The following is a 13,629-nucleotide window of genomic DNA, read 5'->3' as shown; positions in this document are numbered from 1 at the left end:
ATTTTCTGACAATGGCAAAAAAAAACAACTTTTATCTATGGAATAATCTTCGCGAAGTTACTTCACGGAATAAGGGTTTTAGTTCTTTGCAGTGTCCTGAGATGACGGGGCTCTCTAAAAGGCTCTGGGTTCTACTATCCTTCCTGCAGTTAACGCTCTCGTTTTAAGGTTCTCTGGGTTCTACTATCCATCCTGCAGTTAACGCTCTCGTTTTAAGGTTCTCTGGGTTCTACTATCCATCCTGCAGTTAGCTATCGCTCTTCAAATTGCTCTGGGTTCTACTATCCTTCCTGCAGTTAACGCTCTCGTTTTAAGGTTCTCTGGCTTCTACTATCCATCCTGCAGTTAGCTCTTCAAATTGCTCTGGGTTCTACTATCCTTCCTACCTTTGGCTCTTTCTTTTAAGTGCTCTGGGTTCTACTACCCTTCCTGCCGTTCGCTCGAGCTCGAATCCTCGCGGAAGTACTGACGTGTTAACAGCGAGAAGTGGCTAGTTTAGCTAGCTAGGTAGAGCCGGGTAGTGACACAGCGGCCGTATCAGGTAAGAAATGACTGTCATTGATTATTTTCACCATAATTGTAAACACAACTAAGAAATGCAGACAAGTATTGAAACTAATAACCACATTTCAAAACCACTGTATCATTCAGTAAGTGTGGATGTGGCGCCTGGAGTTGTTTGATTTATATCTGGGCTAATGTTAGCTGGCTAGCCGTTGGCAACGTAGTACTGTATCGACGGAAGTGAGTTGTCAGATTGTCGCAGTCCTCGCTGGTACTTGTAGTTCAACGGTTTCCTGATCAAGATAAATTGCAATGGAAATACAGTGGGTCGCGAACTACACTTTCTTTTGTCAGGGTTTGATAGGCGCCTCGCTGGACTTGAGGGAAATGTAGTCGCATACTTTAAGTTTAGGACCGATGGGGGTTGACGGAAGATTGACGGAAAACTACATTACCTATATAAGCGATGATTTGGGCCAAAGGGCAATGTGCATTTAGCTTGATGACTAGTTAGCTATTTCTACGGGTAATTTGTAAGATAACGTGAGTAATGTTATTTCGTTAAAATAATGACATTGAGAAACCGTTTACAGTTATTGCATGTTTTGTTTCCGTCGTATCCAGGCTATGGTTTTCCACGAGAGTCGGGTATGATACATATGACTTATTAGCTGCTTCCAGACCGCTGGAGCCTGTTTGCTAGTTATGCAGCTAACGGCAGCCACAATCACGGACAGCTATAGACGGTCTTATTATTTAGCTACCGATGTATGTCAGAGTTCCTCTTTAAAAGACGCTATAATCGCAACGGTTAGACAATACAACTTGTTAATAAAATATCAGAAACTTAACCCTAAACTACTAGTTTCGTTATAGGGGGCAACAGTTAACGTTACATAGAACATGTTTGATCTATCGCTACTCGTTAAATCAATAAATCACTGAACAGTTCGAAGTAAGCAGCCAAAATATGTCGCCACTGGTTAGGTTTAGGTGACACAAAGTGTTACCTGGCTTGTTGGTTTGAACGGAGTTCCCCACGTTAGTTCCCCACGTTAGTTATCTATTATGGATATCATTTTCCTCCGGTAATGTGTCCATTTACTACATATCACACATTCTGCTTTTCACAGCTCCAAACTGCTGGTTCTTTACAGAGAGTCACACATTTCAGTAGACTCATTGCCTTCTGAACTAGTCTTACGGTATGGGTTATTTATCAGTGCCTCAAGGTAGAAGCAGGCGTAACATTTGTTTAGAGTTAACAACACATCTACTGGTGGATGCAGAAATATTCATGTCTATACTTTTTCCATCTATTATTTGAGCCTTTTTTCACAGCAAATGCTTATTATGATTGTATTATTGGCAACATTCGTTAATTATATGGTATTAATGATTATTGTCCTTAAAAATAAATTCATTTCATCCTTGTCCCTGCTAAGAAGTAAGCATGCTAAAAACAAGAGGCACTAAACAACATGTGAAGTGAATGTTGACCTGTATCCTTTTATCTTCACTAAAACTATGGAAAATATTCTACCTTGGTCTTACAAACTTGATTGAAATTCCAGCCAAAATACCTGAGAGTTGGAGATGCTAGACTTGTGCATATAAGTTAACACAATGTCTGTTTCAGTCATACTAGCTAAGTAATCTACATCCACTAATCAAACTGTCTTTTTCGTCTTTGATGGCAGAATGTCAGAAGGGGACAGTGTTGGGGAGTCGATCCATGGGAAACCATCTGTAGTTGCTGCCTTCTTCACGCGGATTGGACAGGTAAAATTATTAAAATCACAAATCTATCTTTTAGATAATTAGGGATTAAATTATTTTACATACTGGATTGCCTAAAATGTGTTACTACATTGAGAAAAGACTTAAAATATATATTCATTCACTGTAATTATTGTCACACTGTCGCCACTCAGCAAAAGTGACTTATTTGTCATCATTGTCTGCATTTTTTTTTTTTTTTTAGAATTTAAGGTTGTGTCTTTCTTACTTCTTTTTTTGTTATAGGTCTATCAGTCATGGCTAGACAAGTCAACGCCATTCCATGCAATGCGATGGGGAGGTACTCTACTACTTACTGCTGTCTACATGATCAGAGTGTACATACTACAGGTAAAAAAAAGAAGAAATTTTTTAATCCACTTCACAATATCATTATTTGCTCAGGGAAGTAAACCAATGTAACCAATGAAAGTAATACATAGTTGTAATAAAAGCAACATTGTTATCAAATGTTAAACTTGACCTGCAGTTTAATTGGTTTTAGGTTGTCAGAGTAGGGTGTTTATTCACATAGCTACTAATTATTTAACTAGTAGTTTGTGGTGGTGGTGTTGTACTGTATTGTGTTATATTTAAGGCTCATTGGTGAAAATCCCCACAAAACAACAACAAAGTTGAAATATTGGCTTAGAGGACAGTGGCGAAAAAAATCTTTTTAATGAGTGTTTGAAAAATTCCTGTTCTGTTTACATGAAAATGTTATGCTCATATGCAAATGTGACCTTCACTAACAAAAGGTACACGTTCATATTTCTAGCTGCCCAGAAATCCTGTTATTCAAATGATGTTTCTTATGCTGCCTTTCAGGGTTGGTATATAGTAACATATGCTTTGGGAATCTACCATCTCAACCTGTTCATTGCTTTTCTATCGCCAAAAGTGGATCCTTCAATGCTTGACGAAGGCAAGTTGAATCAATTAAAAATAATCAGGTTTTGGACAATTGTGTGCTTTGTAGTAGGGTACCTAATGGATTGTTAACTGGCTTTTTATTTAGGCTTTCATGCATTATGGTCAATAATAATAATAATAATTCAAATATCATATCGTAATAATAACTTTGATCAAATTGTGTTTTTAATATTTTGGCTTGTATGTTGTAACTGCACTTTTTTAATAACTACAACATGTCGCCCATAACCTCTCGCCTGCAGATGAGGGCCCATCCCTTCCCACCAAGCAAAACGAGGAGTTCCGCCCTTTCATCAGGAGGTTGCCTGAATTCAAATTCTGGTGAGTCTAGCTTATGGCTAGGCCATCTGTCAATAATATTGACAGAGTGATTGCAATCGGTTATCTTGAAATGATCCGTGGTCAACTTTAAAGTCATGCAGAGCTCATTTAAATTTAACAAAGCTGACGGCTTGAATTACCTGGAATGTATTTCCTTGTCACTCTGTGTGATCTTGCATCCTCATCCTGAATTATTATCTACTTCTACCTGTCATCTATTGATCATGCTGGGAGACATTAAATATAAAATCTTATTGGACTCTTGTAAGCCTGGCTTGACAAGCTTTCAACGGGAAAGTTACCATCTTTGAGCAGTTTTAGCATTATACAAAATGTATCGATTAAAAAGGCTACTGGTTAAGCATTAAGTCAATGTTTCTGTGTTCTACTATACAGCTAATGTTAAACCTTGCCTGACCGCCATGTGTTTATGTGTTTGCACCTTATCCATGTCCTCTTGTGCACTGAAGCAGGATGAAAAGAAAGTGGCTTTGAGCTGGCATTTTATAGTGTATAAAACAAGGATCTTTGGTACCCCTTTTTATGTGTTTGAAATGAAACTGTGGTATAACTGTAATAGCATTGAATAATTTAACAGCTGTTTTCAGACTCACTGCATTAACTGAAAGTGAGAAAAAAAAGTACATTAGAACATGTGAAGAAATCCAGTTCAGTCAAAAACCTTTTGTTCTTTGTGAGTTGTTTGTAATATTTGTTTCTATTTAACTTGCATTTTCCTATACAGATTTATTTTATGCTAAGAAATATGCATGAATTCAGTAAATTACTGCTTACGAGTTGAAGATGTTGTGAATTATGCATCCACTAATGTCGGTTGACTGTTTTAACAAAGGGATATCTTACTTGTCTTGCCAGGCATTCAGCAACGAAAGGCATCGTCATCGCCATGATTTGCACATTTTTTGAAGCCTTCAATGTGCCAGTTTTCTGGCCTATACTTGTAATGTACTTCATCATGCTCTTCTGCATCACCATGAAGAGGCAGATCAAGGTAAAAAATGTACAGTGACTGACCCATATAAGTACACGTCATATGTTGACACTGTAACGCAAAGACAGCTTTGGATTACATAGAAAATCTATTTGTTTGTGACAAATGCGCGAGTCAAGAAGCCTATCTTTTTATCATGCATATGAACTGTGGAGAAAGTCAGGAACATCAGACAATAGCGCGCAATAGAAAAATTAAAGTAGAAACAAATACATTGTGACAAATGTTACCAAAACTAAACCTTCATGAAGGTCATATGTGTTGAAGGGATATTTTATTTAAATGTATAAGATCATAAGGGTTTTTGTTCAGCTTTTATATTTGTTTATGTTGAATATCTGAATACATGTAAAGCACCAATTCCTTGTCTTTAGTATCTAACTGATAAAATCATCTTTCCTTGTTCTATTACCACCACATGGGATAAGTTAAAAAAAAAAAAATATTGAAGCAAATCTTTGAAATCTTTGTTGCTAATTCTCCTCTTTCTTCCCCATTTTCTCTAGCATATGGTCAAGTACAGATACCTACCCTTCACACATGGGAAGAGGACATACAAAGGCAAGGACGAAACAGGGAAACCTTTTGCTAGTTAAAATCTCCCACTTCCCCATTTCTTCATTTTAAATTTATCGGCCACAGTTAGTGGTGAGTGACAAGGGTTAGAGATTGATTTACCTTTTTGTAAGCAGGACATTAACATGAAAACATGACATTAAAAATATACATTTTGATCCACGGTTCAGATGAGGATATGACCAGCATGGATCAAATTAGTCTGGGAATATTGCCTTGGTCTATTTAGGGGTAGGGTTTTTTTTCCTTTTTCTTCTTCTTGAGGACCTCAATCCTCATTTTAGGATTGGTCTGCTATTGTTCAGAAGTAGGTGAGACTCAGTGCTGCCTTTTGCCTTTTAACCCCATGGGGTAAGTATAAAGTCACCAAGGAGGAACCACACTGAAAAAAAGTTGCTGTGAAATTTGTGTTGTTTTTTTTTTTCCAATGATGGGGATTCCAGTACATCTCCTTCCCCCAAGTGAAATAAATTTGCCAACTTTCGATTAATATATTGGTACCTACTTATTTGTAACACGTTATATATTGAAAGTCAGTAGTGTTAGAAACATGACATGATTAAATGTGTGAGATGACGCTGAAGGAAATGCAATGTCTTTAAGTTGAATCATTTCATCTTTTGTGATAAAATTGTTCGGCTGCTCTAGGTCACAGGTGTCTCAGCCAGTCCCATGTACTACATGCAGAAACATGGAAAAATTAGTCACATTTCACTTGAATATGCATTCATGTCATAAGGCAGAAAGATAGGTATCATAATCCATCTCTTGAAAGGATTAGCCTCTAATAATTTTAGATTACAATTGTAAATTTATCTTGAATTGGCATCTAACACAATATTTTAGTTACCTGATTCTCACAAGCATAGTGGGGCGAGTGTCATTATGGATGATTAACAGGGACTTGACTTGAATCTGAAGCCACCCACCACATCATTGAATGCGTAGTTCAAAGCGAGTGTCACTAATTCCAACCCATTTAGACTCCTGTAGCCTGTGGTCTACCTTAAATTGGTTCTTTCTACTTTAGCGCTTTTGTAGAGATGGGATACTGTGTCGTTGAGCACCTCTATAAACCAAATTCCTCTGCATTATTTTAGGACGCATTTAGCTTAATGACAAGACAATGAATTTGTTTTAAGTCCGATCTTTAGACCATTATGTGCATCATTATTCAACATATACTTTGTCTTCAAATTGCACAGCCAGTATTCAAGTCCAATACATGACGAGGTCTAACCTGAAATAAACAAACAATTACACATCTATCCCGAAGACCTTTTCTCTTTGAAACATATACCCATCTAGGTTTCAATTTATGTAGACTAGCTGTTTTAGTACATTAAAATCTGTGTTTACTTTGAAAATCTTTGGTAAATAGTCATTCCAAGCAAACTTTTGTTCTCTTTCTTTTGCAGAGGAAACATAAGAACACAGAGATTGAGAGCTTTTATTATAACAAATGGATGAAGTGGGTGGCAAGCACTCTTTTCTATAAGCCTGTTGATTTGTTTTTCTCCATTTTTATCAGAATGCTGGGGATTATCTGTCATTAAACTTTGATCAGCACTGTAGTAAGGGATCAAAACATTTTCCTGTAAAAAGTTTGTTTCAAAGGGTTGTCAGTTGGATTTGTGTATATATATATATTTGAAAATATGAAATTTCTTTGAGATTATTTTTATTTTATTTTTTTCTTTTAACCACCATACTGTTTCCAAGTGTTTAAATCCATTTCATTTGAAATTGATGAAAGCAGAACTGGTTAATTGGGTTCTAGATTGGATGAATTAAATGTTTCTCATAAACTGCATGTTATTGTTTTCCTGTGCTACAGTTATAAACAAAAACTTGATTTTAACAACTTAAGTGTAATTTTTTTTTTTCACTCCAAATGCTATTAAAGAGGCCGTGTCCCTTCAAACAGTACATAGTTGTGTCTGCATCATATTTTTCAGATATTAATGGAGATCAGAGCCAAAGGTTTCTCTACTTTTTAATCAAATTAAATATTTTGCCATCAAAATGTGTTTTTTTTATTAATCAAATGGTTTGAAAATACATGTTTTTTTTTCTCGATACTATGCTCTTCATGATTATATTACGTTTGAAGTAATTTGATTGAACTATGGTCGATCTACAGTGTGAAAAAGTGTTGGCCCCCTTTCTGATTTCGTTCGAGTTCATCACACTTAAATGTTTCAGATCAAACTAATTTAAATATTAGACAAAGATAACACAAGTAAACACAAAATGCAGTTTTTGAATGAAGGTTTTTATTATTAAGGGTGGAAAGAAAATCCAAACTTACATGGCCCTGTGAAAAAGTGATTGCCCCCTAAACCTAACAACTGGTTGGGCCACCTTTTAGCAGCAACACCTGCAATCAAGCGTTCGCGATAACTGGCAATGAGTCTTTAACAGCGCTGTAGAGGAATTTTGGCCCACTCATCTTTGCAGAATTGTTGTAATTCAGCCACATTGGAAGGTTTTCAAGCATGAACCGCGTTTTAAGGTCATGCCACAACAGCTCAGTCGGATTCAGGTCGGGACTATGACAAGGCCACTCTAAAGTCTTCTTTTTTTTTTTCTTAAGCCATTCAGAGGTGAACTTGCTGGTGTGTTTTGGATCATTGTCCTCCTGCAGAACCCAAGTGCGCTTCAGCTTGAGGTCACAAACAGATGGCCGGACAATCTCCTTCAGGATTTATTGGTAGACAGCAGAATTCATGGTTCCATTTACCACAGCAAGTCTTCAAGGTCCTGAAGCATCAAAACAGCCCCAGACCATCACACTACCACCACCATATTTTATTGTCTGTATGATGTTCCTTTTCTGAAATGCCATACTTTTACGCCAGATGTAATGGGAGACACATGTTCCAAAAAGTTCAACTTTTGTCTCGTCAGTCCAAAGAGTATTTTCTCAAAAGTCTTGGGGATCATCAAGAGGTTTTCTGGCAAAACTGAGACTAGCCTTTATGTTATTTTTGCTCAGCAGTGGTTTTTGTCTTGGAACTTTGCCATTCAAGCCATTTTTGCCCCATCTCTTTCTAATGGTGGAGTCATGAACACTGACTTTGATTGAGACAAGTGAGGCCTGCAGTTCTTTGGATGTTGTTCTGGGGTCTTTTGTGACCTCTTGGATGAGTCTTTGCTGCGCTCGTGGAGTAATTTTGGTCGGCTGGCCACTCCTGGGAAGGTTCACCACTGTTCTATGTTTTTGCAATTTGTGGATATTGGCTCTCACTGTGGTTCGCTGGAGTCCCAAATCTTTAGAAATGGCTTTGTAACCTTTTCCAAACTGATATATCTCAATTGCTCTACTTTAACAGGGCGAGGAAATCACTTTTTCACATAGGGCCATGTAGATTTGATTTTTTTTTTATTTAAAAACTGCATTTTGTGTTTACTTGTGTTATCTTTGTCTAATATTTAAATTACTTTGATGATCTGAAACATGTAAGTGTGACAAACATGCAAAAAGACAAATAATCAGGAAGGGGGCAAACACTTTTTCACACAACTGTATATTCAATTTATTATCATCTGTTTTCCTGCGGGGAAAAAAAAAAGACCCCGCAGCACAAAGTGGTGCAATGGGGCAACTTGTCACACCATATGTTTATAACAACATCTTTGATCTTGGATGTTTGATGTGTGGGGTCAAGCAACAAAAAACAGGTCTTTTCTCGCAGGTGTTGGGTCTTTCCCATTTTAGAGAGAGACAGGCAGCACAATGAGGCAGAAGCACTATACTGCACATGAGGCTTGTGAGCAAATATTTAACCGTATTGTGTAAAAGAATGACCGGGACAATGCTGAACATCATGAGGAAGAATCAATAGGTGAGGAGGATTCAGGGTTAGAAGAGAAGGAAAATAATGCTAATTCTTTCTCTGAACAAGCCCACACATCACCCACAGCACAAATGGAAGATGGGTATGACGTGAAAGAGCATGATGAACATGGTGGTAAAGTAAGATCTGAGAATAAAATGGAAGAAGTGTCAGAAGTGGAGGATTGCACTTATAATGAAGAGGAAGAATAAACTGATGAGGAAGACAGCTAGGTGTGATAGATGATTATTTGGTAGTACTTTATATTAAATACACACTATTTAGCATTAGTAAAGTATGAATAAACACTGAATTCATCATTTATAAAGCATTATTTCAATGTTCCGATCCAGGCATTGATGTAATTGTGGATGAATACTGTGGTGTTTCTTATAAATGTATGTGTGTGTGTGTGTGTGTGTGTATATATATATGTATGTATGTATGTATGTATGTATGTATGTATGTATGTATGTATGTATATATATATATGTATGTATGTATGTATGTATGTATGTATGTATGTATGTATGTATGTATGTATGTATGTATGTATGTATGTATATATATATATATATATATATATATATATATATATATATATATATATATATATATATATATATATATATATATATATATATATATGAGATTGTACATGTGGGGACTTAGGACCCAGAGGTGGATTCATGGTGGAAGCACAACCTGGGGACCTGGTCTGTATGAGGGGAAACTGCATGATGGCCCAAGGAAAAAGAGTGACAATGTGGCAGAGGGCCGCCTCACTTCCCGGTGCTCAGCGCACCTGTAAGGTATTAGCCAATCATAGTGGGCGGGCACCCTACAAAGGTGAAAGAGGCGCTAGTTACTCTGCCATCAGAAGAGAACCTCTCTTTGTGCCTGATCGGTAGATGACTTCCGGGTTCTGCTTTCTATAATTTATTGGCTAAAGTTGATTTATTTTCATTGATTAGATGCCCTCCTCATTATAGGGGACTGTTGGTCGGCGGAACCTGCCCCAAACTCGGGGAATCGGCTGTTTTGCCTACGGCTGTGTTTTGTGTACGGCTGTTTTGCCTACGGCTGTGTTTTGTGTACGGCTGTTTTGCCTACAGCTGTGTTTTGTGTACGGCTGCGCCGCCTACGGCTGTGTTTTGCCGGCGGTCGCTCCTCCTACGGCGGTCTCTGCGCCGTTGGCATTAGCTGCACCTACGGCTGTGGTCTGCTGCTGTTTACGGCCGCGCTACCTGCGGTCCACACGGGTTTGGAAGAGCACGGCGCTACGTGGCTGTGTGACGCCGAGCCTCCTGGCGTGCAGGGGAACTACCGCTTCAGTTTGAGCCTTTTACTATGTTTTATATTTAGGTCTCCGCTATTTCCTTTTGTTTAGCCTGAGCCGTTTATTGTGTTTTATATTTAGGACTTCCCTTTTTCTTTGGCCTTTTTGCTGCGTATTTGCGTTGTTTGATTTGGTAATTGTTTTGTTTTCTTTTGATTTGTTAGGCGAGGCTGACCTGGCAGTGAGAGGTGTTCCTCCAGGTGTTGGGGTCCCCCTTGGTGTGGTGCGTGTGTGTCAGGTTACCCCTGGTCTTGGACCCTCACGTGTGGCTGTGTGTGTGTGGCTGACGTGATAGCATACACGTGTGATTGGGGTGCTTACTTTTTATTTTTGGAGACCCTCACCGGCTCTGGTTCATCTCTCTCGCCATTGGCCACTGCCCGCCTTATTATTTACCTTCATGGCTCTTTTTATTATCATATAGTATCTAGAACTTGCTAATGTTATGAAAATAAAGATTGTAAATTTTGTACTCGAACCACGTCTCTGCCATTTTCTATTTTACCACCTAAGGTCCATATGTTCCTCGCCAAAACAATTACAAGCAGTTGTTCTCGCGTCGAGGAATCAGCCGTGTGAACTCTGGAAGAGCAAGCTGGTCTTCTTGGGTCACATCATCACAGCCACAGGCATCTACCCTGATCCAAGGAAGACGAAGGCCATCATGGCGATAAAGGTGCCCACTACTGTCAGTGAGTTGAGGAGTTTTCTAGGGATGGTCAATCAGCTGGGGAAGTTTATTTCTCACTCGGCGGACAAAGACATGGCACTCGTGACAAAGACCTTTCAAAGAAAAATTGCTGGGTCTGGGATGTGGACCAGGCCACGGTGTTTGAGTTGCTGAAGAAAGCAATTTCAAGTCCTCCAGTGCCGAGCATGTGTGACCCAAACAGAGACGTTAAGGTATCAGCTGATGCGTCATCATATGGCTTGGGAGGGGTTCTTCACCAAAGGTGGGAGCAGGAAAAAGCTTGTTTCTTATGCATCACGGTCGCTTACTCCAACAGAACAGCAATACGAGCAGGTGGAAAAGGAGGCTCTGGGTCTCACATGGGCCTGTGAACGGTTCCGGGATTTCCTGATAGGGAAAGATTTCTGCCTGTCAACCGACTATAAAGCGCTCGTCAACCTGCTTGGAACACAAGCCCTGATCTTCTTCAACCAAGAATCAGGCGCTTCAGAATGAGACTGATGCGCTACACATACTCCATCGCGCATGTACCTGGAAAGTCACTTTGGACAGTCACATTCACATGTCGACTCACAAATGTCCACAGAGAAACAGGAGCTCATGGAGCGCACCAACATTTACGTGGACTGTGTTATGCAAAATCTACCTGTCAGTTCCACATACATGGAAAATCTGAGGGAGCAGACAAAGCTGACAGTGTCTGCTCACGTGTCATGACGCTGTGCAGAGAAGGATGGCCTGTACACAGAAGGCAGGAACCTGTGCTAAAGAGCTACTGGCAAAGAGCCAGCAACACTCACAGTGCAAGGTGGCTTGCTGCTAAAGGACACACAGCTTGTAATACCTTCAGTAATGCGGAAAAAGGTGCTAGCCAAAATACACAAAGTGCAAAGAGCGTGCTCGCCAGTCAGTGTGGTGGTCTGGACTCAGCCAGCAATTGAATGAAATGGTGCTAGACTGCAGGACATGCATAATGAGGCGACAAAATCACAAGAAACCATCCATGTCATCCAAACGTCCTGAAAGACCATGGCAAAAGTTGGGAGCGGACCTGTTTGTTCTGGAAAGAAAGTCTTATTTGCTTGTCCATTATTTCGCAAGATATGTGGAGATTGCTCTGTTGTCCCACACCAGGTCCACTGATGTTGTTGCCCCTTTAAAATCACGTTTTGTCTGCCATGGCATTCCAGAGGTCCTAATGTCAGATAATGGGTCTCAGTTTTCTGGACAGGCCTTCACTTCTTTTGCAGCCTTGTATGGTTTCAAAGATCTAGCCCAAAGTTTCTGCAGAGTATCGGGGAGGCAGAACGGGCAATTCAGACGGTAAAGAATCTACTAAAAAAAGCAGGATACCCCTACCTAGATCTGCTGGCTTATAGAGCCACCCCACTTCAGTGTGGTTATAGCCCAGCCCAGCTCCTCATAGGGAGGCGTCTACGCAACACAGTGCCCACACTTCCTTCTCAGCTGGACCCTGCACTGCCAGACAGTGCCGCAATTGTCAGAAGAAAAAGGAGAAAGGGATATCTGATGCTGATATCTACAATAGGCCTCACCGCATCAAAACACTCAGTTTCTTATCACCAGGAGAACAGGTTTGGGTAACTGATGCAAAGTTAGTTGGAACTGTGCCTCAGAACCACTCCACTTCGAGGCCGTACATGATGGATCTACCTCATGGGGTGGTGAGACGCAATCGTCAACATCCGATACCTCTGCACGAGACAGACTGTCTCCATCAAAAGCAATGCACTCTAGAGACTACTATTGAGCAGACTCCTGTGTCACTTCCTGCGAAACCCTAAGTCACACCTACAGAGACTCCTACACTCAGATCTAGGTCTTAGAGAGCCATAGTTAAACCTAAAAGTATGTTGCCTACAATGTTTTTCTGTTCAGGTTTAGATAGGAACAGAACGACCAACGTAAAAGGCAGAATAATCCTTTGAGGTCTGAAGAGACAAAGGCACTATACCATTTGTTATCTAGAAAGACGAGATGTGGTGTTTGTTATAAATGTATGTTTGTACATTTATGTTCATATGTTTAGTGGATGTTCATGGGAGATTGTACACGTGGAAACTTAGGACCTAGGGGCGGATTCATGTAGGAAGCACAACCTTGGGATGGAGTCCATATGAGAGGAGACTGAATGACAGCCAAGCAACCTATATTTCCTTGGTTTACTCTGGATATACTGTTTAAATGGACGGCGACCTTTGATTAGACTAGGTGTAAAGGTGTACAGGTCTACAGGTCTCACCTGGACCTTCTGTGCTCGCCGCTTGTCCGCTCTCTGGTTCTTCCGGTGAATAAAAATGAGAGGCACCTATATGAGTTGCATTTCAAGTGTGATACCAAAAGTCCTAGAATACTGAGACAATGTGATGTTTCAGTTTTTTTTAGATTTAATAAGTTTGCAAAGAATTCTATAGTCCTGTTTTCAATTCGCCATTATTGGGTATTGAGGGCAGATTGTTCAGAGGGAAGAAATATACAAATTATTTTAAAACAAGGCTGAAACATCAAATGAGATGTAAAGTGAGTGAAGGTGTTGAATGCACTCACAAGTAGGGACAGCTTAGACAATTTTGCATCCTGATTTGCATATTCTTCTCCATTTCCGACAAGTCAT

General features: G+C 39.6%; 1 protein-coding gene across 3 annotated transcripts; it reads left to right on the top strand.

Moving 5' to 3' along the window:
- Positions 1–327: 327 nt before the first annotated feature.
- On the top strand, positions 328–7,087 carry rer1 (retention in endoplasmic reticulum sorting receptor 1). 3 transcript variants are annotated; one of them, XM_068598474.1, is made up of 8 exons: positions 328–541; positions 2,205–2,286; positions 2,530–2,634; positions 3,112–3,208; positions 3,459–3,537; positions 4,414–4,549; positions 5,056–5,110; positions 6,544–7,087. In XM_068598474.1, the coding sequence occupies exons 2-8, from the start codon at positions 2,206–2,208 to the stop codon at positions 6,552–6,554; spliced, it is 564 nt and encodes a 187-aa protein (XP_068454575.1). In that variant the 5' UTR covers positions 328–541; position 2,205; the 3' UTR covers positions 6,555–7,087. The 3 variants fall into 3 exon arrangements, with proteins under 3 accessions (XP_068454575.1, XP_068454573.1, XP_068454574.1); XM_068598472.1 differs by lacking the exon at positions 6,544–7,087 and having other exon boundaries at positions 332–541; positions 5,056–5,615; XM_068598473.1 differs by lacking the exons at positions 328–541; positions 6,544–7,087 and adding an exon at positions 927–1,047 and having other exon boundaries at positions 5,056–5,615.
- Positions 7,088–13,629: the final 6,542 nt, after the last annotated feature.

Source organism: Clinocottus analis, unplaced genomic scaffold (assembly GCF_023055335.1).
Source record: "Clinocottus analis isolate CAN_PGR_092001 unplaced genomic scaffold, fCliAna1.0.p SCAF_4, whole genome shotgun sequence".
Lineage (NCBI taxonomy): Eukaryota > Metazoa > Chordata > Actinopteri > Perciformes > Cottidae > Clinocottus > Clinocottus analis.
The sequence above is the reverse complement of the archived record's forward strand: the minus strand, read 5'-3'. Positions and strand labels throughout refer to the sequence as shown.